The sequence below is a fragment of the Motacilla alba genome, chromosome 1 (assembly GCF_015832195.1).
Source record: "Motacilla alba alba isolate MOTALB_02 chromosome 1, Motacilla_alba_V1.0_pri, whole genome shotgun sequence".
Classification (NCBI taxonomy): domain Eukaryota; kingdom Metazoa; phylum Chordata; class Aves; order Passeriformes; family Motacillidae; genus Motacilla; species Motacilla alba.
The window spans coordinates 27,400,380-27,424,150 of record NC_052016.1 but is presented as its reverse complement, the minus strand read 5'-3'; the positions used below and the strand labels follow the sequence as shown (position 1 = coordinate 27,424,150).

Below are 23,771 nucleotides of genomic sequence, written 5' to 3'. Positions count from 1 at the left end.
TGAGTGGGCTCATTGCATGCAAGAGAAACTGCCAACATGGTGTGACCTGGAATGGTAATGGCATTTGTGTTCTTACTGAGAACAGATTTTAGAAGGAGAAAATAAATAATGCTTATACATTTTTTATTGTGCCTGGCTACTTTCAGCCAGCTCTGAGAAACACATCTTCACATACTAAACCATTGCTGTTTTGTCATACAAACTGGTGTCACAGAAAATCAGGGTACTGACTGTTAAAACCATATTGTAAATGCCTAACATTTAGAAATATAAGTAATGCCTAGCCTACTTTTCTCATCAGGATAGGAAGCAGTGACAGTGTGATTAATCATAGGCTGTTCAGCATCAGTAGAGGGAAATGAAACCTATTAATGCTGCCGTATTCTCCAGGCACCGAAGCTGTACTGGGAGGAAATGATCTCTGACGTGAGGGAAGACAGAGTCCTAATTCCACACACAAAATTCCACCTGCTGACAAGAATGATTAGGGATGAGAATGGTATCTGAGGGTATCTGTGGTGATTGCTTGATCTTTGTGGCTAATGAAGTTAACTGTCCACAGTCAGACCCCCATTAAAATTCTGTGTGGTGTTTTACATTGTGCCTATAATGCTCCCCTGCCCCAGGTATGTAGGAGCAGGACAAGTCCTCCCTTGGAGGATGCTTGCTCTCTCTGCCTCAGACACCAGCAGTGTGAGTGCACATTGCTCTCAGCCCAGAGCAGCAAGCTTCATTTCTGCTTGTTACTTCAGACACTGGGAACACTTTTTGGATGCTGCCATCATCACCACCAGCATTAACAAAGCTCTTCAACTTTATTTGGGGGGCAAGGGGATGGGGACAAAGCAATGTTTCTTCTACATCTTTGAACTTCAGCACAGTGGATTTCAATGAAGACATCTGTTCTACGTTATAGCCAGGCTAGCTTTGTCTACTACACAAATTATTCATTTTGGCATAACCTCTATGGATTTTGTCCTCTCTCAGATGACTGTGAGTTAACCTGTGGGAAGGGGAGCAGATGTCCTGCTGGAATGCCAGATCTTGGATTCTAATGTGTCTGCAGGAAAGCTGTAGATTGTCTGAAGGATGCACTAAGGGCAATGCACTGCGATCCATCAGCTAAGAGAGAGCAGGATGGTGATGATGTGAATAGAAACACAGTGACAAGTTGCTGTCACATGCACACTGCTCATGCAGATGACAGGGAAGCACTTGTACTCAACTGGATCCAGGTAGTGGTATCAAGGCTCCCATATGGAGTGATTTGACTTAGAGGGCAGGTTAGCTAAAAATAACCAGGCTATTGTAGGGGAGTTTGTTTTGCCAGGTCCCCCTCAGTTAGGGAACTGTATTAGTAAAGCTGAGATTGCTTCATTGCTGTCATTGAACCCACTGAATTTGGGTACAAATGTAGCAGCACTGGGACCAGTGGAGAAGCAGTAATCAGAAACACGTTAATTTGGGAGGGGAGTGGAGGTACAAGGGGAACAAAAAAGGTTCAGAAGTGGAGAAATGGAAAGTAAGATAAAAATCAAGTAAAAAGCAAAGAAGGGCAGATTTTCCAGCAGTAAGAGTACGAGATTTTTCAGATGTTAGTATAGCTGTCCTACTGGCCTAAGGCCACCAGGATGCCAGAGGGAGACCTTGGGACAACTCACTCGCCTGCCAGCCAGGCCTACTTTGGAAAGGACTGGTGTAGGGGGGGCAGAGCCAAGAGGGATAATTTGCACCTTAATGTTAAATGCTGTGGGGAGGGAAGGTGATGACTATTTCAGTAGTAGTTATGTGTAATTAGAAGGATTTAGCATTGATAAATGGTAGTGTTGTAGTTGTGTATAATTGCAAGTGAAACAATGTAAATTGGACACAGTTGTCCATTTATTAGTTAATTAAACTATTTATTATTTATTAGTAATATGTTGATTAATAATTCTTCAGTAAGAATTACAGTCCCTATCAGTTCTATCTCCAGCCTGCAATATGAAGGAGGAAAGTCAGACCCTGAGGCAATAATCCAGCATGTGATTCTTCTGAAACTGGACCTTGGATGACTGCATCTCTGTGGAACCCAAAGTGGTAAGAAAGTGTTGTAAACATGTTAAACACCAGTCTGGTTACTATTCCTCTTAGACTGTCTTCCACAGTAATCTGCAATCCTCAAGGCGATGTATTTAATGTAAAAGTTATTTCATTCCCATTTTTAGCTCATTAGTTCCTACATGGTCAAAATTGTTCCAATCTCTCAAATTCCAAAATAAATATTTTTGTACAGCCTACTTTCAGCTTATGGTGCCTGTTTTGGAACAGGGAGGTTGGCAAATTTTTGTTTGGAACTTTATAATCATCTTTTCAAATCTCTCTGGGTATTGAGTAGCTGCCATTGCAGACAGGATGGTTTGGTTCATTTTTATTTTTTCTGAGTAGCCTTTTATTTCTTCTTCCTGTGAAACATTATTTAGTTTCCTTTGGGTAAAATTCTCATTCCTGATTTAATTTCATTTGACTGTTTTCTAATGATTTTGGGTCAGTTTTAGTGCCTTATGAATAATTTCATTATTTGTTCCATCTCACTTCCTTGGTTCCTGACAGCTTCTCTCTCACTACCTCTGTCCTGATGTGCAAGTTTCTGAATTAGCCAGAATTTAGAGTTTTCCCCATGTAGATGAGCATCAGTAATACACAATTGGGGTGCTATTTGTGATACCTTCACACCAAAATTCTTTTCAGGATGGTGGAAGCAGAAGCTGTTTTCCCCTTAGAAATTCTCTGCTGTTTACTACAGTCACAATCACTATTTCTTTGGCCATGTCTCTATCCTGTGCCCAGCCAGCAACAAATGGCCATACCTCATATTTCAAGTGGATTTATTAGGAATGCTGAGTAATGCATTTTATGCTGTATTACTTATTAAACTTGTGCTTTGTGTCAAGATCTAGTTGGATGAAAGAATTGAGTGCATTGAAACACCATTTGAGAGGGTTATTGGTTAATAACACCTTGAAATACAGTTGAATGTTTTCCCTCATGTAAATTTATGCAAACGTTTTTCACTGAAGGCGAAATTATTATGGTAAAGGCAGTACTATGTATATTGAGGAAGCTGAGCTATTTGGGTTTAGTTACCCATCTCTTAGAGATTTGAAGACACTCATCCTGTCCAGTCTAATTATTTCCACAGAAGTTTTGTTTCTTCTTTCCTCTCAGTTCCTTTCTGAGCTGAATTGTACTGATTGAAGAAATGCAGATGTTTAAAAAGTTCTCTTGGTACCTGCTGCTTTGTTGAAGCTGGATTAGTGCTTCAGCCAGTCCTGCTCCAGTAGCTACTGCTGGTTCAGCCATTAGACCTTCCTTAAAACTCAGTGAGCAAATGCAACTTGCTTCATGCCGACTCTCTGCACACCTTCTGCAATGGTTGAAGTCGCTTTCAGCATTTCCATCCTGCTGCAACTAGAATTAGATGGATTTGTTAATTGTGAATTTACCTCTGCCCAATACTGTAGGCTGTTCCCTCTCCAGAGCTACATGAAGAGTTTTGGTGGCTTCCTCTGCTAGAACTAAAGATGACCACTAAGGGTAGCAGCTTTGTAAAGAATTGCTCTGAGTGCTGTGAGCCCCAGATCCCTTCTTGCTGATAGCTGTTAGGACCTTTTAGCTCATGTTAGTGCAGAGAAACATACACATAATGAGGAGAGAACAGATGTTTGGGTAAGTGCTCTAGGGATAGCAGTAAAGAAAGCATTAGGATGGAGCAGTGTTCCTGTCTAAGGGCTGCATCCTTGGAGGATGCTGCTGACAACAGCAACATTCCTACCTCAGATTCTTTTTTGCCTGTTTTATTTTTGAAGATTTGCACTTGGAAAAGTATTTAGCCTTAATTTAAGGTAACTTTTAGTGAGTTATACTCCTATTTGCTGGCAGTTTCACTCTTCCCTTTTCTCCCACACCCCTTTTTGAAGGATCAAACAATTGACTTATCAGTCAGCGGCAGAGTGAGAGGAGTTGGTCCACAAAAACAACTTTCTCAAAAGCTTCTGACCACTGATGACTTTTGTTGCCAAACTTGTATTTCTTATCTCTGCCTCGAATACGTGTAAAAATTTCAGTGAAAAACTCTGCTTTTCAATTGTTGTTCCTGATGTGGTTTGGATTATGAAAATCTGGGACGTAGTGCTGTGCAGAAGAAAAACAGCAAACCTGGGCTGCACTGCACAGGGGGTTATTTCAAATATAGTGAGTGGGGAAGAAAGATACTACACTCAGAATAGATACTACACTTGACAAAAAATCCTGAGTATTCTACACACTGCTAATCTTCCTAGCTTTAATTTTTACCAGAGAGAAATTTTTTTTATCTGTCTGAGCTGATTTCCATAACCTGTTTCTTTCTGTTTAATAAGTGCACTCACTTTGGCCAGTTGTGTTTGTTGTGTGTGTTTACTTTCCTAAATTCATGGAAATGAGTATTATCTTTCTTTATTTGGAGTAATAAAACCAGATAAAGCTTTTATATCGACATGAACAAAATCAAATTTGTGAAGCTATTTTGTCTATTATGAGGGTTTTGTTTGAGCCTTTAATTAATATCATTTCCTGAATTTAGATTCAATTATATGTTCTTTCTTTTAAATGTATTCTGTTGTCCATGCTGGAATAGCTCTTCTTGTGACAGATGCAGATATTAATGAAAACTCTTGATCTAGTGTGTAGATGTTATTGAACACTTACAACACAACCTGAATTTGCAGTTGCTTTCTAGCCCTGGAGAAATCAATCTGACATCAGAGATGTGCCCATTCAGTCACTTAACTCCTCTGGTGAGAATCTCAAGGGGCAGGGGGGAGAATGGATTAGGATGATGTGAGTTTGATCTGAGGGAAATATTGTTCTGGGTGTTTAGTTGGTCTCTTTTAACAAAAGCTTTATTATATAGCTTATTATATAATTATTGCTCTTTTACTATATTATATATCACTCTATAATTATTCTATTATTATATTGTAGAATATATCTGAGTGAAATTGAACATAGGTTTGTATTGAAAGAGGGATTCCTATTACTAGAAAAAAAAAAAGAGTAGAAGCCACTATATTTAAATATGATTTAATTTGTTACTTTTTAGAGCAATAGGATGTTCCTTCCCTCTGCTCTCTCAAGTCAAGGGCATGCAATAAATCCTTGCATCACAATGACATGGACTGAATATAGGAAAAAAGATCACATTCTTAAACCTAAGACTTGTGCTGGCATTCTGGTACCTAATGATATTTATTAACATTATTTTTAATGCTATGAGTGACAGGAAAAGGGTTAGACGAGAAAAAAAAAGGCACAGTGGTGTGTATGGATATATGTTAGGGTATTACAGTTGAGCCTTTGGAGCATTAGATTAGATTTCTTTGCATGGTTAGAGCATAGTTAGATTTTTTTGCAATTTTCCCACAATAGGGAAACTCCAGTGGACTCCAGAACTATGGATGCCACCACAAAGAAGCCCAAGCAGAGGAAGCTTGGTATGTTTCTACCTTTTTTTCCTGTTTCACAGTCTATTTCATGTCTATAGCTGTGTTAAATTGCTGGTATTTACTGGGTGTCCTGCAAATGAAGAACTGATGGTGAGGGCAGCAGAGAATCAATCTGTACTGGAGATGTGGCAGTGAGCACCAGCACAGGGAAGAGGCTCTGATAGAGGCCTTGGCTGTAACACCAGGTAGAGCATGAGAAGAGGCAAAACATCTGGGGAGAAACAGGGGGAGGGTAGTGATGACAGAGGTACATTACTGTTTTCTCACTAAGAAACAAAATTTCCTAATAATTTGTCAGGCTCTACCTTTTAAAGCTGAAATTCATTACTACACCAAAGTGAATGCCTTGCTACTAACAGAATAAATGTCTCTATTTAGAATGTAAATGAGAAAAATGTATGAATTACAGGACATTTTAAGACTTGTGACTGGCTGGGTGGATGGAGTTAGTCTTATTTTAGAAATTGGCTTTGACATAATTTGATAATAAGTAATAGGCTTAGTTACTGATTCTCTAATAACTTGAACTGCAGCGAATCTTTGCTGAATGTGAGAGTTGCATTACACATGAATGCAAGTAACGGGGTGTATGTGGGGGATTGGCTGCTTGGTTTGTTTGCAGCCTGGCTGCCTCCCTTCCTACAATGCCCTCCCTCTCTGGCAGACTACTGGGAGAGAGGGTTGAAGTGAGCCTTGCTCTGCACTTAGTTATGCCAGCTTGAGGATGTTATCCTTTTCCAGAAGATCTTGGGAGCCCTTCAGGGGTTAGAAACACATAGCTGGAAGTTATGTACCTCCTGTGCTCCCCTGGCTCCTTCTGCCTGGAGGAGAAATCTGCCTGAAAATGCTGTATTGGGTAATTCTTGGAAACAGACACCTGAATGCAGATTCTTGTCAAAAGGAAACCCAGAAAACATTTGCACAGATGTGGTTGACACAGGAGGTCACGATCTCATTTCATATGTCACTGCTTAATCTTAGCTAAGATAATTAGAGACATATGGCTGTCTAAATATGAAGTCAACAGGAAGGTATCCAGCTACATGTGGTACTACAAGTAAATCAGATTTCACTGCAGCAGCCAGCAGCTGAGGGTATTTGGTGAATATCAGATATTCCCTGACAAAATTTATCACTAAAAAGAGGACAACAAATTTAAATTTATTAATTCTTTGTATGTCTTTGTGGACTGGTACCAGTATAGATAAAACTCACATTAGTATCTTGTAATGTTCAAATAATAACCAATATAGAATGTAGAGTTACTTATTTGTGTATTTTTTCCAAAACAGGACAGAATGAAAACCCTGTATCCAGAAAAAGGTGTTGCCTAAACAGTCTGGGAGGATGCTGGCAAATCATGAAAAATACCCAATGAGGTGTGGATGGTTTGTTCCCCTGGCAGGCAGCTGGGTCAGCGCTGTCCCTTGCTTGGGCTCTGAGCAGCTGCCAGCCCCAGCAGCACAGCAGTGGTAGGTGCAGTAAAGCCCTCCAGCAGAGGGTAGTCTGCAGTACTCAGAACCAGTACAAAATGTCCTTGATGATTTTCCTTTTATAGTGCTGACCCCAACTGCTTTTTTTCCTTTCTTTCCAGAAGGCCTCACCTTGTGGCTGCACCATTATCACATTTCTGTAGCTCATATCCACTGGAATACAGCTATAGCTTAGATATTGTTGCTTCAGAGGACTCCCAGAGTTGCTTGGGAAGTCCATGGGTATTTTTGTGTGATAGTGCCTTTGCAGCATGCAGTGAAACCCCCTGGTTTGTTCCAAGCTCAGTGGCAGTTTCCTGCACAGCCATGAACAGACACCACTAATTACAATATTTCCTGACTGTAAAGCAAGAGGATGGGTTCTCCTCTTCTGCCTCCTGCCATGCTTTTAAACCATTTGTGAACAGGGATTTGTTTTTCTTCCTCTGTGTAGTAAACTGAGGTTGAACTCTGTGGTGTCCTTGCTCAGATTTAAACAGCCCCCTCCCCCCCCCCCCCCCCCCCCCCCAATTCACTGCTAGGGTAATTATTTATCCAGGTCAGAAGCAGAGACCTGCATGATGAGCTTTGGCAAGGTTTTGTACACCACCTTGTTCTGAGAAAGTGCTTGTGGTCCCCAGGTGCTGTGGGCCAGCAGAAGCCCCACAAACCCACACCCATCACCCCATGACCTTTCCTGGGAGCCAGACTCCACAGGGGTGTATTTGCAGGATCACAGGCAGCAGCAGCAGCTTGAGCTCCGGATCTGCGCCTTCCCTTGGGCTCACGTATGCACTTGTAAACTGAGATTTCACACAAGCCAGTGAAGACATACTTCAGTTTTATTGTTGTTTAGGCATGGATAGAAACATTAATTCTTTTGCACTCTTGGTTCTTGAAACTTGCCTATAGTGAACTCGGAGCAGTGAAAAACCCAGCTCCTCGGACTGATGATTTAAAGTGCATAGGAGATCAAGCAGAATCCCAAAAGGCGAGGAGCTGTTTATATTCCTTTTTCTGTAGCTGTGAAAGTTGAAGGACTTTTTTTTCTTCTTGTTTGCCCTATATTCCCCTGACAGTGGTATGAAAATTTTCAGCCCTTCCCTATGCTTTCCCTTTGAAGTTTTCACTATCTTTGGAAGATTCCTCTCTGTATTTAAGAATTATTTGTAGTGATATAAACAAAGAGAGGCAGTGGATGCATACTCCTTCACAGGACTCTGGCACGTTTCCTGTTCTGAGTCATGCCCACTGAATTTGTTTTTACTTTTACAAAACGTGTATCACTTGGCAGTGTTCTTGCACCAAAAGAAAGAGATATATTTATATATAAAGTAACTTTTTTTGTGTGTTCACATTTTATTTTCGAAAAACAGGTGTTTAAAAATTTTAGAATTTTTTTAACAAAATTCTAAAAAGAAAAAAAAAATCACAATATTTACAGAGATAACAGAATGGCTTAGCCATGCAAAACAAATTACTTTGGTTTTTCCCCCATTTTACTTTGGTTTATATATTGACCAAGATTATAATTTCTTTTTCTTTTTGCCAAATAAAACAGTAACAAATTAAAGTTTAGAGGCATATAACAGGATTTCCCTCTAATATTTTACACAGCATAGAGTTTATAGGACATCTTATGTATTTAATCCATGCCAATGCACTACAGGAAGCTTTTATTAAGACATCAGTCACTACTGCCCAGACATTTAACATTTTACAAATTTACAAGTAACAGTGTTTTCTGCCCCCTAAATAATGCAAAAGTGGCAAAATACATTTCCTAACGTCCATCTTTTTCTTTTATTTATTTATTTATTTATTTATTTTTGCCTACCAGTCTATAAAAACTTACTTTTTCCCTGGATATTTGTAAATGGAAACCTGATGTTCTGCTTACTTCTACTGCTCCTCTCCATCAAAGCAGCCTGTTACCTTCCTCTGGAAACTAACTTTCCAGATAAGATGCAACTTATCTCCCTTAAGTACAACTTTCTATTGGCTATTCACTCTAAAACCTTTTCTTATCAAGTACCATTCTAAAGTTCCCTCAAGCAAAAAACATGTTTATAACGTTACAAACTTGAATGTAACTAAAGATACATAGACATTTCATTGTTACAATTATATGTACTGTTTGATAAATTAGGTACCAGTTAAAAACACTAAAATTATCTCAAGGTGCATTCAATATCTGTAGCATAGTTAACAAAAACACACAAAAAATATATATATATATTCTATTTTCGTGGGAAAAAATGCAGCTTTGATATGACTACTTTTTAAAAAAGTTTCCAATTCTGACTGGTATCTCTCTGAAAAGAAGGTACAGTACTTTAAGGCAGCGAATAACATAAAGGAATCAAAATTAATCCAGAATTCCAGTTCCTTATCCTAATGCTAACATGAAAGACGACTGACAACCATCAATAAAATGCATGTCTTGCTCTAGAAGAAAAGGATTTTTTAGCCATCAGCTGTATGTAGGCTAGGAATTTTTCATAGTGTTCCTTACTCAATACCCAGATTTCTTCAGGGAAACTCTTTATTCCCCTTCTAGCTTGTTTAGCTTTGCATGGTTTTTTAAATGTTTACTTTCATTAACAGCTTAGTTTATTCTTGTCACAGCTGTCACCCTTCTGCTTTACCATGATTTCAAAGAATGAAAAGGGAGTTTGACATTTTCCTTTAAGACAATCTTACACTCTAGGTACTTGCTACAAAGCAGAGGCTTCACCGATTACAACCAGAATCAGATATGTACCTGCTCAAAGGTGTCATAAAAACAATTGAAATAAAACCATTACACTATACATCAGATTAACAGCAACTCCCAGAACAAAGCCTTACAGTGTATAAAAATAGCTACGTAAAAAATTTACATAAAGGCAAACAACAAAAATCTTCAGTGCAGACATTTACAAAAAATATTTCAAACAGAACACAACATGGTGACCTATTATCATGGCTGTTGCCAAAATTAGTTTGTTTTAGCTTGAGATAATTGTGTCTAAAATCCTTTGAAAACCTGGTAGTATGATCTGCTTAATACTTGAACCATGAATAGCTGTCACTTCTTTGTATATGTTTAAATACAATCCACGTTCATGCTTCAATTGGTCTATATGTATTCTCTGAAAATATGAAAGATAAAGCCAGTTAAATATTTTAAAATATATTAACCATCATAACTACTTAGTACCTATGCTGTAAATAAACAGCTACATGAAAAGTACTTTCTTCTGCAGCTCAGTGATGTAAACACTTTCTTTTATGACAAGAATCACTGTTTCAGTATTGTTCTCAGTAAATTCTGTAAGTTTATCTGGTAAGTAATGGATTTATGTTCATTTCAGTTATGCAGATCTACTGATCTGAAGGAATACAGAGTAGAAGACTGCACCAAAGGCAAACAGATGCTGCAACTTTTTCAAAATCCAAACTGACTTGTTTTCCATCTTTACGTCCTTTCTAGGACATAATTTCAGTATTCTAAATTCCCTTTTCCAAACTAGTAAAACAGTGATATTGCTGGTAAAGTGCCTACAAGCGATGCTGCATCTCTTTATATACTATGTAATTGCTCTATATAATCCATAACATTCTAAATATTTAATGCAAAACTTGTGGTTTGTATTAGAAAATTTCACACAATACTGACATATAGAAATTATTGGCAGTTGCATTCATTTAAAGAAGAAACCTTGTTATAGAAATATGAAATATCATCATTCCACGTAATTCCATATGCTTTAAACTCCTGCTACCTCAAGAAGGTATTCAGTGCTATTTACTTAAGATCACTGAAAATCAGCTTTCCTGTGGAGGAGCTTACAATGCAAGCACCCCAGAATATGTAATACTCTCATTTTTAGGACTATTTGATGACTAACTCATCAAACCTCTATGGTTAGCTGGTTTCCAGACTCTTGTGTTAACACACAATTTAATTAATTTTAATGTTAATTTTAAATGACCAAAACTGGCCAGAAAAATGGTCTAACGGCCTCCTTTGGGTACTAGAAGGAGAGGTGCAGCAGTGGTGTATATATATGTGAGCACAGGGTGGTGCTCTTGGTGCTCTTCAGTGCTCCTGAAATTCCCCACAGAACTTCGGCATCTGCCAGACCATTTGTAAACAGTTTACTTCACGCAAATCCCAGCGGGGGAAACTTTCAAACCTGTTACTAGTGCAATACACAGTGTCTCTTTCCAGGATAAAACTGATCATAGTTCAGGTGTGAAATCTAGACTAAGAGAATTGTTTTGTTCTAAGGGAAGGAAGTTTCATGACTTTACAATAATGATGGAAAAAGTGACCAAGGACTTGGAAACTGTTGCTTTCAGTGAGGGAAGAAGTTCCAGTAAATATTTCAAGTCATAACTTGAAACCTTCTGAACTCTATCTAAACATACTCTTCATATAAACACATACATACACACACACAGTGGTACAGTATACACATTTGTATTTTAATTTCCTTAAGCATATGCATTAAAATAAAGCCAAGTATCAAGTTCCATCTAAATGTCAGACTTCTTTTTATATTTGTATATGCATCTCTGAATTCTTAACTGGCCAAAAGCTTGAGTCTATCTGTCCTAAAACTACACCACAAAATGACCCCACTGCCTCACCTCTGGAAGGTGAGCACCAGACCAAGCTAGAGCTTTGATCACCAGAGAGAAATGGTGAACAAAAATATTTTAATGCTGTAATATGAAGCACTTACCTGGAATGATGACTGACACATTTTTCTCTTAAGTTTCAGATTTATGATTGTTTTCCTCTAGTTTTTTGTTTTCTTCTATATTTCCAAGATCTTTGTCTACATGTTTTGATGCTGTCCTACAATGTAAAGGAAGGTCATTTTTTGCATGTCTACAGCATTTTGTTCCATACTCATATTAATGACACTGCCTCCTCCCCTCACAGTGAACAGAAAATTCTGACAGTTCTGTTCTGAGCAGAGCAACAGGTTTGCATATGTCTGTAAATAGGCCAGTGACACCAGCTCTCCCACTACTGTGAGTACCACAGGAAGTATTGCAGCAGGGCTCTGTGTGTTGATCTACCTCTTGAGGAATTCAGAATTACTCGGAGGTAGCATACATTTAGTAAGGTCAAACCAGTTGTGGAGATCCATGTTTCGTGACAAAGTAACTGTGCAGCTTGTTTCAATAAACATGAATCTGCTTTAAGGCATACTAAAAGCATTACAAGTGTGGCTAAAATATCTTGATCAACACTGCAATCTTTTGTGTATTTGTAGTAATTATTTCAGAGCCCCTGCCAAACGGAAGCTCTTTAAATGTGGAGAAATTCATGAAAATTCTGGCACCACTGAACAAACATCTCACTCTGGCTTGTAGGTCTGTGTTAGCTATGACTGACAAGCTCTGGGTCAAGATGAGATTGTGTAAATGTTTGGGGGGGTGGGGGAAAGAGGTATGCCTCATTTAAAATAGCAGGTCTTCCTTAATGCAAGTAGCGGTGATGAATTAATGAGTTAAGTGCTTAGTTTAGCTTAGCACAATAAAACCACTATGCCATTCATTTAATCTGTGAGAAGCCTCACTGTCTGCCAAGGTGAAAGATTCCTGCAGTGCTGTGATAACATTTTGAAGGCCCCAATTTTTAAAATGTAAATGGGCAAATATGTTTGAGTGAGACAAAGTAAATCCCTTGTGTCAAAGCAGATTATCGTATCCGCATTTTCTCGACAGATAATTTGTTTCCTCTACAGAAAAGTACGGTCTGCTGTGAGAGACTGATGCATATGCTCACCCTTGCTTCAGGGTACAGACCCGGAGCGACGCTGACTCGCAAAGTACAATGAAGACACAGGCTGGGGAGTGTGACATATCACGCTGACACCATGCAGGAGTGCACGGACCAGACCGGACCAGTGGGCGGGATTATTGCTAGAGGAGCGCTCCTGTGCACATCCTCCATCTGAGCAAAGGCCGGGAGAGCAGCTGCACGCCAGACATGCCCTAGGCTAAGGACCCTGGAGCAATGCTGCTGAGGCAGGGAAGCTTAGTTCTTGTCTCTGAAGAGCTCCTGGGGCGGTGCAAATGCACCTAACCCCTCCCCACCTCTGGGAGTGCTACTGAAATGCTGCTCTCCAGCTTGAGTGCCTTGGGAGGATGGGACTCTGGATCCCAAATCCCACAGGCTGCACTGAAAGGGACCACTCTGAAATCTTTTCAGTTTTAGAGAAGGTCATTTCCTGAGGGGCCACAAGTTTTAATATTTTAAAGCTGCATTATCTTTTGCTGTTGGTTTAGGGTGCCTCTGTTATATCTGTGTGACTGATAGGAAGGTATCATGCTGAAAACCCATTTACTGCAAAGATCTGAGCTCCTCTTCATTACAGGCAAATTTAATTTTAAAAGTGCTGAGATGGTATTACAAAGTAACTTGTTCTGCAGTGGTAAATTTCTATTGTGCAGTAACAATCTATTTTTTCTGGTATTAAAAACCTGAAACACATGACATGAATAAAAGGGAAGATGAAATGCAATGAAGAAGAAAATTCAATGCTTTGGTAGGGACTGACCTTCTGTGAGCTTAATAACCTTTCACAAATCTCTTTAATCCTAACAAAATAGAAACAACCCCTCAAAAAAATCCCTTGAAAATTAAAAAAAGTTTGTCATTTAAAACATGTTTGGTTTAGGTTGAGCACATAATTTGGCTTGTCATGTGGCTAATGAGTCATTTCCATAAATAAGTCTCACGAAATTGGAGACAATAGGGGAAGAGATGAACAGCCGAAAGAATCTGGACTCAGGCAATTACCTGAGCTGAAGTGAGTTGGATGTGAGAAAGCAGTACCATGCACATCTGTCCTCATATAACTGCTAATGTCTGCTCTTGGAGAGGGAATAGACTACTGGCATGGCTCACTGAGATCCTTTTGTTTTGGCTTCTTATCACCAGTTTTACAGTACCCAAATCAGACTGAATCTCATATGACCTGACACTTAACAGCAGAGAGAACTGTCTCGTCTTAGATTACCTTAAAAATCAAAACCTGATCACATTCAGAATCTCCTGATTGTTAGTCATTGAATATTTTTAACTTAATCAATTTTAGTTCTATATACAGTCAAATTAAATGTCACCTTTATTTTCCTAAAGCCACATTGGGCAAAAATGGGAGACTTAAAGGGCAACACTAACTTTCAAAGAGGCAAGCACTCCAGAACTCTTTTGGAGGATGTTACAAACCACTTGCTTGAAATGAGAGCAGCAGCAGTTTTTCATGTCTGACAATCAGATGGATTTTGATTCTCAATGCCCGAGACTGAAATGCAGCTCTTTTTTTATGATGGTTCGGTGATCCTGCTGACCTGTTTTTTTGTTCCCCAAATGCCATTATCTAGGCAGAATCACCACCTCAGCACAAACAATGCTGCAGCTTTTTTTAGTGCTATCCAAGTAGTGTCATTAAGAGACCCAGGAGTTATTTAGCTCACAAGTGTGGTCCCCAGGCAGTGTTCTGCCAACAGCAAAGGAGCAGCCACCCCTGGCATGGCACCAGTCCCCAGGGCTAGACAGATATGCTTGGGTTTGTAACAGAAACGTCTCAGAACAGGGGTTCCATCACTTCCTGAGGTGACTCCAGGCACAGGACAAGTGGTCCTTTTCCAGCTTAACATTCAACAACAGTTGTTCCTTTTAATGCATGTTTTCTGTGCATTAACTCCTGCCAGCTTGCTCCATCTGCAACTCAAGATCGACTTCCTCACAATATTTGAGTAGCTGGGCAATGGAGTCTGAACATATAGAAATATTCCCAAGGATTTACCCAAAAGGGAAGACAGCGCACTTTACCCAGACCTGGAGCACTCTCACACTGTCACTGTCTGCAGCTCCACAAAATAAGCCCACACCTTTGACAGTGTTGTTCTGAAGAGTGAGAAGCTGGTTGTATAAATATGAGTTTACTCACTTTTCTTTTTTTTTCCCTTTAAATTAATTTGTAAATCATGGATCATCCTGAGCTCTTGCAGAAATTATGACTCGTATTTAATATTTATCTATGCTTGCTCTTCAGGAAAATAATTATCCTCAGGGAATCCTAATCAAAATCTCTCTGTAAGTAGTACCAAAGTGAGATTTTCAGCATTCTTTGGAGTGTGTGTGCTGTGAGGCCACTATTTTCATGGATCTTATTCAGATACTGTTCACAGCATTGTTTGTAAAATGACCATTTTCCATGATAATTGTTTTGCCTGCTGCAGTGTAAATACAGACTACATCTAGGTGACTCAAAAATTGTTGTTAAGGTTTTAATTTCTGATGTCTTTTAATCTCACAAGTCTAAGCCTTGCCCTCAACACTATTTAAGGAAGAAAGTATGCAGTGCTGTTTGTCCTTGTTAGCCAGCCTTGTGATAATGACAGGTAAAATGATACACATCTGTGTAGTTCTGGGTGCTGAAGCAAGAGCCATGCATTTTCTTAAAGCTACACTCAACTGCACTGTTGCAGATTATTTTCTAGGAGCAAATGGTTTTATACATCCCAATCTGGACTAGCTGCAACCTCCTTATTTACTCCAATCTTGCCTACCACTTCCTCCAATTATTTTTAAATGTCCATCAGTAGGAAAAACCACAGAGATATTAGAAACATAATCCAGATATTCCAGTCATCAAGAAATGTGTGACAGTTTTTAATTTGTGTTACTTTTATATTAGATTTGTGTTATGAGCTGACACTTTCAGAGATGTTTGGTAACTATGTCTTTTCTCTGAAAGGGAACTGAGTGAAAACCAATACAAATGCTCAGTCTTGTTGAAAACATAGTGAGTTTCTCATATCTTTGGCCCACCGCATCTGACTCACGCTCATTTGCTATAAAGTATCGGAAAAGCAGAACTGTTATGCTTCAAGTGCTCACTTTCAGAGATGCCAATAACCATTGTCACTACTGTGACCTAAGAAACATTTCAAGAGTTTGATGTGCTCTGAGTGTGAACAACTTTAAGACTGCTGCTGTGATTCAGCTGGCCCAGCTGACGTGATGTCCATCAGATGTTGAACCACTTTAACCTTCATCTAGCCTCATATGACTTGAGATTTGGGCACCTCCCAACTACAGGGATAAAAACGGGGCCAAGATCCAACTACATACCAACTTCCATGACTAAAGAGCTGGGGACAGGGTGCTGAGTGCACTATTTCCTTTCCAAATCTTTCATTTCTGTTGTACCCTCAGCTTTTTCTGGCAAGGTGAAAATTTCATATACGAAGCATTTACCTAACATGGGTGTCGTGTAATCTCTCAACTGATGCTTGACACAAAAATTTTACAAAGATTTTAAAGTGCTGAGTTATATTCTGTTCAGTACAGATTAGTTTACAGCATCCTTTTTGGAAAAAAGGAGAAATCTGCAGAGAACAACTGTTTGGCCTTCTGCTCAGATGAAGGAGAAACAAGGCATGCTGGGGTCGGTAACCTCAACTCTTTATTCAAGAGGAGGCTGGATGCAGGATGTGGAATACAGATGAGTCTCTGATTTATGGGATAATATTCACACCGAAAAGAATATGTGGCAATAATCAGCTTTTCCATCAAGTAAAGCTAGGCAGTGAGTAACTGTACAAGTGATTTATTGTGACTATATTCCAAGGCTACAAGTATAATTCCTACTTAGTGTGGATGACAAGACAATAGAAGATTATACAAACCACAACACCAATAACAAAAAAAGTAATGTTTTTCTTGCCTCGGCAGACTTGGAAAGTTCTGTGCTGCTGCCTTCTCAGACTTTCCTTTGGCGTCACTTTGGGGATAGAGATTGGGTGAGTTACTGGTCAAGGGTGGGTTCAAAAAATAACTGCAACCTGCTGGCCTGGATGGAGACAGGGGGTTGTGTCCAGACATGTGTGTTGCTTTTTGCAAGGTCTACTATGATTGCTAGGCTACGATTCATAATGAAAACTTTGTCAGAATAGGTACTGACATTCTGCTTGCTCCTGCAAATATGGTGTGCAGAAAGCAGGGAGGATAACAACAGATCAATTAAAAATATACAGAGAACAAGAGATTGTCAATGATGATACATCAATTAAGGGGTTTGGAAGCCAGCAACCATGTGTCAAATACAGAGACTATTGTTTAACTATAAAGGCATTTTTGTTTCCAGTGAACCTGTCAAATCAATTCTAGCTCTAATTTTTCCTCTAAGCTTTAGCAAGAGAAGCTGAGCATGAGGAAAAGAAGTGGTGTCCATTTAGATTATGCCATATCCTATCTTTGAAGCAGAAAAAAATTTTGTAATTCATAAATTCATATGCTATATTCTACTATTCCTGTCAGCTCTCCCCTTTAATGGTGCAAGAAGAGATATTTTACCTTCTCTGCCCTTGTTATACTCAAACCACCTCATCCAAAGAAACCCAACCACAGTTTCATGACTCCACATTCACACATTGGAAAAGCAATGACAAAGTTATCTTAGACATTATTGCAACAGTAGCAAAGTGTGGGAAGAAGAGCACTATATTGTTACTTACCAAAAAAATCATAAGCTTTGGGAAAAAAACCAAAAAAGCCCTCTATAGTATCTGACTGCGGTTCTGTGCAAGGGTAATTTATAACAATTCTATTTAGGAAAACTTCAAAACTTGATCAGTTATGGTTGAGCCAAAGTCTTTATGTATTATTCAAAAAAAAGAGCATTTCTTAGCAGATGGAGAATTCCTTGTTGTACTTTGACATCAGTGAAAACACATTTACTCATAGTAAAGTCCCACTGGTATATTTTAGATTTCATTTGATTCAATTTTAATGGAAGATCATACTAAAACCAATTGAACTTTAAGACTGCTTTTATACCTGTACTGATTGGAGCAGGTTATACACAGCCACTTAACCTCCCCTGCTCAGAAGCAGCTGTGAGAGCTGTCAGAAAGCAAGGCTGCTTCTGACTGCCCTCACTTCTCCCTGGAGATAAAGGTATGGGGTAAGACCAAATGGGGCCCACAGTAACAGCCAGCTTCAAAAGGATGGAGCAACATGGTCACTTCTTGGCAGCTTCCCATTTATTTTCTGAAGTGAGCTTCTATGACAAGGAAGAAAGTTGAAAATGGAAAATGCTGTTCTATGCCTATGATGTCTAAGACCTGGACTGGGATGAGAGCTCCTAGATTTTTCAGCAACAGAAGCTCTATTTTTACTAATTTTATTTCAGAAACCTTGAAGTATGCATGAACAAAACAATTCAGGATCTCTCTTCTTCCTAAGATGGTTGAGTCTTATTCTGTAAGTCATTCCATTTTTAAAGGAAACAAGGTAGCCAATTTCTAAATGAAGCAGTTTCTAGCACCAGTACAGCCACACAGACTTCCACACATCAACTTCCACAATTAAGTACTATATGAAATGCAAGAGTCAGCACAGACTCGGCTGTCAGGAAACAGGACCTCATTACGACTATGATTTATGAAAATCTTAGAACCCCACCTCCAGGAGATGAGTCCCATTAAGCATTAGGACAAGCCAATCAGAGGTACCAAGTTTCCTTTTGCTATCAAGTGCACCTACTGTAACAGCTTTTCCCCACTTCAGAAAACTGAAATGCTGTAGAGGAAAGCAAACAAGTAAACATATATCTCTTCTTATCATTGCTCTTTTTCCAGCTTAGTATAAAGTTTTCAAAAAATTCTTACTTTGATTTCTTCACATAGAGCCAGTAGACAACACCTGCAATCAGAGCAACCAGCAGAAGACCAACCACAATTCCCACTATTAGCTTTGCCTGGTCATTAACCTTTTCACTATTGTCATCTGCAGGAAAGAAGAAAAGTTAATGAGATGACCTATGATAAAGAAAAGCACTGCAACATTTCTAAAGAATTTCCACCAGAAACAGAAAAAGGAATTAGAAAGCAAAAAAAAAAAAAAGGAATAAAAAAAGAGAGAGGAAACCATACATACCACCTCTATCCTCTGGCTCATCATATTCTGGAATACTTACTGGAAAAAAAAAAGTTAAAATTGAATTAAAGACAACACAGACCTAAAAATCACCTTTAATTACCTATTTACAGCAATGACAGAAACTGGAACAATGTTTTCCAAACAAGATATTTAATCCAATCTTTAAATAGAAGACTTTCCTTTGTAACTATACTGTATAGATTAGAAGAATCTTACTCTAAACCTGTAATAATGAAGACAGAAATATTTCTGTCCAAGAATTTCTCTCCTACCTTTCCATAGCTTCTCACTACCTTTCATCATGATATATGATTAAAGCCCAATATGGCTGATTACTATTGTGAGTCAAGTCATACCAATAAACTGTAATTTAGGGACTAAGAGACGTTGTTAATTTTGTAATAAATAAATATCTCTGTCTTGTAAATGAAGTATTACTTTGCAGTATTTTCTACTATTATGTTGTATATTTTGTACTAGTGTTTACTTTTGTAGCTAGCCAAGAAAGTCATGAAGACTGAGTGACTTACTGTAAAAAGTTATCAATAAATTTTATGTACTACTGATCCAGAGGGATTTACAATTGCTTGACTTAAGACAAAAAGGTTAAATATCTTAGTATTAACATTACTATGCAGTCCTACTCTTCATTTGAGTGTGATGTATGAGTACTTTATGAGAAACTGTAACTTTAAGGAAATTATCTTTAGAGGACACTCACTAGCAGAGACGTTCATGGAGGTCACAGTCCTTTCTAGCTCATTTTCTGCAATGCAAGTTAAAGTTACATTTTCCTCAGGAGCAATTACAATTTTACTGGAAAATTTCCCATTAACATATTTTGTCTCCTCTGTCTGAAAAGGTGAAAAATGAAGATTAGTATCATTTAAAAACACAAAGAACAATACACACATCACTTGTATTGCACAGTGAAAATGTTCAGAGGGAAATAACTCTCAACTAATATTTCAGCTTTCCAAACAATAGCAATAGAAATACTACATTGTTTTATGAAATGATAATGTGAATATTTGAAAGAAAAAGTTGGCCAAAATATCCAGTTATAGATAGTATAACGTGCACTGTAAGACCAATAATAAAAAAGTTTTTTTCTGAAAAATTAACAACATCCTGTATTTGCTTTTAATTCAAGTATTTAAAAAATATTCCAAGTGAAAAAATGCTTAAAATTTCAAACTTCTAAGGTATAATTTTTTCCATCTTGTTGTTTCTCATTTATGTCATTTATGGGAATTATAAGGGAAGAATTTATGTCATTTATGTCATTATAAGGGAAGAATTGTTCCAAGTTTTCCAGTTTCCAGTTTTCGAAGCTATTTCCACACTAAGCATTATTTTGCCAATCTACGTGTGTCTAGTAGCACCTATAGTATGTGTACTGTAATATTGATGTGTTGTTCCTTAAATTTGCTGTACATCATTCTTGGATTAATGCAACACCTAGAGAAAATTATTTGCAATCATTTATATAGCTTCAAGACAATTCCTGTCCTATACCTGCAAGAAAACGGACCAATTTTGTCCATTTATGTGTAGCCACACATAATTTCTGTAGGCTCAAAGTAAAACCTAATGAAATGCAATGGAATCTACAGGAACACTGTACACTGTCCTTCCAGCCACTGACTGTAGAGAGGTCTCATTTATTTTTCCTGCAAAGGCAAAATCTGGCAATGCTTTTCATGGGATTTGGTAAGCCACATAAATTTGGATTCAGTTGAATATTTTCTTCAGTTTGAATATTTTCCAGATTATTTTCCCTGCTATATATGAGTTCTTCTTATTTATTCCTCAGGATGAATGCATAATCATTCTGTTTCCAGTGAGAAAGAAGTATAACCATACAAAAACAACTATAAATATTAGGATAAAAGCTGCAAAGCACATAAGGAACTATAATGAACGTAACTTCTGATTCACACATGCCGAATTTCATTACATTTCACTCAGTTAATGCCTACATGAAGTACCCATTTGCTTTCTAATGTAAGTTCTACAATTCTATCATTATTTGCAAATCCTTTATGCAATGGCAAAATCAGCACATTACCCAGATAAAACGACTAAGGTACCTTAATTTAAAAAATGCATATTTCATTTGTAACCTTTTCTTTTTCCTTCCAGCTTCAGCTTATAGCCAGTGGATCTCCTTTGCCTTTACCTGTTCTATTCAAAAAGGCTTTATCATAAAAAAATCATCCATGTAAGTACATGGTAGCTACAGCTACCACTTAACCTTCTCCTAGATAAACGAAAAAGACTTTTCTTCAATCTCACTACCTCAAAAATGTTCTCTGATTTTAATTTGCACTTCCTATACACTAGTTTTTGGTGAATAAAGTAATAAGAAAGATACTTGCTTTATTTAGGATGCTTCCGCTGCCCGTAACTGTCCACTGCACTGCTGGTTTGGGGAAACCTTCCACATGGCAGATAATTGTCTTAGACATTTTATTTGTGTTGGTTTTCTTGGTCATTTTGATTTGGGGTTTTCCTACAAGAGCAATATTACAGTTAACCATTTTATTTTGAAAGAACAATTAATAATTCTAGCTATCTGCTTTCTCACCTTCCACAATAAGTTTAAGTGTCTGTCTTTTCCTCAGTCCTTCGACCTCCTGCAGAGTAGTTTCACAGACATAGTTTCCAGCATCTTGATACTGAAGACTTGAAAATGATGGACTTGTTTGCATTCTGGTATTGTCCTGATAAAGTCAGGAGTTAGAAATGATGGAGATGGACTCACAATACATTAACCCCTTAATGACTACTATCAACAGAAGTTTTCACATGCTTTGGAAAATCAGAGGCTCACTTTTTTATTCGGTTTCCCCATTAATAAGTACATTTAAATATACAGCATAAAAAGTGGAAAGTGATGGAGATTTATAGAAGCCATCTCCTCTCTTCTTGAACAATTTTGCTTTTAAATCAAGAGCACAGATGGGATCAGTTATTAGCTCTGAGCTTTTCTAGTAGGTTGGCCAAGACCATGAGTGATAAAACGTTTGAGACACAAGTAACTCTCCTTTAGGCCGGGCTTATGAGATCAACATATGCTCATAAACAACCATTAAGCATCATTACTGTAAGTTTCCAGCACTACAGGTATTGTATAAAGCCACCTTCTTCAATACAATATTTTTCACAATCCATCCTTTCAACCTTTGCCCTTTTATTATGTTTACCAGAACGAAGACCAAGCACACCAGTGACAAATTGCACCAAAATTCCTCCAAATGGGCTTTTGTTCTTAGAAGAACCTTATTCTCAAAGGGTCTTGTATAGACCATTTCACAGAAGTTGTATTTGTGTTACAATACGCCTTAATTCTCTCCATTTGGAAGCTGAGCTGATAATTACTGTAACTGATTTTCAGTCATCAGTGTGAGTAGATCTCATTTTAACCACATGCGTAAGACCCATTTTAACAATATTCTTTAAAAAGCCCAATGAACAACTTCCTTCCTTCTTCCCCTCTAAAACATTGAAGCAGCATCAGTAATATGAAGAGGTGAACACCCAGATGGAGTGTGAAATAGATTAATTACTGACCTTTATCCAAAACACAGTTGCATTTCTACTAGAAGAAATTGTGCATGACACAGGCAGGGCCTCTCCAATCTGTTTTGTGACTTCTCCACTAGGAGTAAGCTGCAAATCCAGATCTGGGATAGAAAGAACATTTGTAAAAAGTTAATCTCAGAAAGCCTGGCCCATTTCAGAGGCTTATCAAGAAAAGAAAATGTGACTAATTGCACTCATTAAATTCAAGATTTCATTTCTTCAATAAAATTCAAGTCAATTTTACAAGGAAGGGAGATGAGAGAATTGTTCTAAAACAGGCATTGCAGAGCATTCATATTTTTGCTGTAATTATAGGCTAAAAGGAAAAGCAAAACCTCACTAATCACTAGACAAATGGATACATTTTTTTCACCTTGGTCTGCTGAAAGAATGACAGAGTAGGCACAAGAAGCTGAAGAAGTATTTCACATAACAGTATCTGCATCTCGGAAAGGGATGCACAGAATGCTGCATGTGAGGGTAGCCTACTATGGGCCAGGTAGAAATGCATCTTCAGGGGAGGACTAGTTCAGGTGGGGACAGGTCATCCTAAATAGTAATTGTGGAGAGAACAGCAAGAGTCAAGGGGTGCCTTTCTTTTGTGTGATAAAACTAGAGGATTTTTACCCTCAGAATCTGAAGGGGATGAATAAGGTCAAAGAGGGGGTATGAGACATGATACTGACTACTGAAGGGGTGAGAAGTCTAAATTACAGGGCTGGAGAACTGCACATGAAGCCCTTTATTTGTTCTCATTTGTAACTTAAAATGCCACTTTTGTGTACCTCAAAAAAGAGTCCAAGCTCTGCCTGACATATTTAAGCTCAAGGGAAATTGCAGTCAGCGACAGCTGTGTTGACACAAGGCAGGGTGAGAGCCAGTAACAGAAACATCAGGAAACACTGCTCTGGATTTTTCTTAGTTTAAGGATTTGGTGGGCTGGTCATTAAAAAAAAAATTAATTCTACGGTGAAAGAAAAGCAGAGTTTGCCAATCTTTATTTTGCTTCCCTTCTGACAGTACCTTGCTTGTAAGCCAAGCTGCCTGATTGAATGACAATCACAGATGAGTGCACACACACACAAACACATGCGGTCAAAAGCACACATACTTCATGTCAAATATAGTACTTGCTGGAAAAGGGCTGCAAAGCCTCCTTTTGGCTTTTAAGCAGAGCTTACAAAAAGCTTGAGACAAAAATAACAGTGGAGGAAAGTGAGTTTTCCT

At 38.2% G+C, this 23,771-nt stretch overlaps 1 protein-coding gene across 5 annotated transcripts in view; it reads right to left on the bottom strand.

Annotated features, from left to right (window-relative positions):
• Window positions 1-7,821: 7,821 nt before the first annotated feature.
• Window positions 7,822-23,771, bottom strand: part of ALCAM (activated leukocyte cell adhesion molecule) — a 116,163-nt gene continuing 100,213 nt past the window's right edge. For 3 of the 5 annotated variants that reach the window (XM_038127766.1, XM_038127775.1, XM_038127762.1), the window contains exons 9-15: window positions 22,533-22,645; window positions 21,547-21,682; window positions 21,338-21,471; window positions 19,678-19,810; window positions 18,954-18,992; window positions 18,686-18,803; window positions 11,853-16,797 (exon numbers count right to left, since the gene is read on the bottom strand). In XM_038127766.1, coding sequence (XP_037983694.1) covers window positions 16,665-16,797; window positions 18,686-18,803; window positions 18,954-18,992; window positions 19,678-19,810; window positions 21,338-21,471; window positions 21,547-21,682; window positions 22,533-22,645 — 806 coding nt within the window. In that variant the 3' untranslated portion in view covers window positions 11,853-16,664. The other 2 variants (XM_038127785.1, XM_038127753.1) reach the window with 2 other exon arrangements.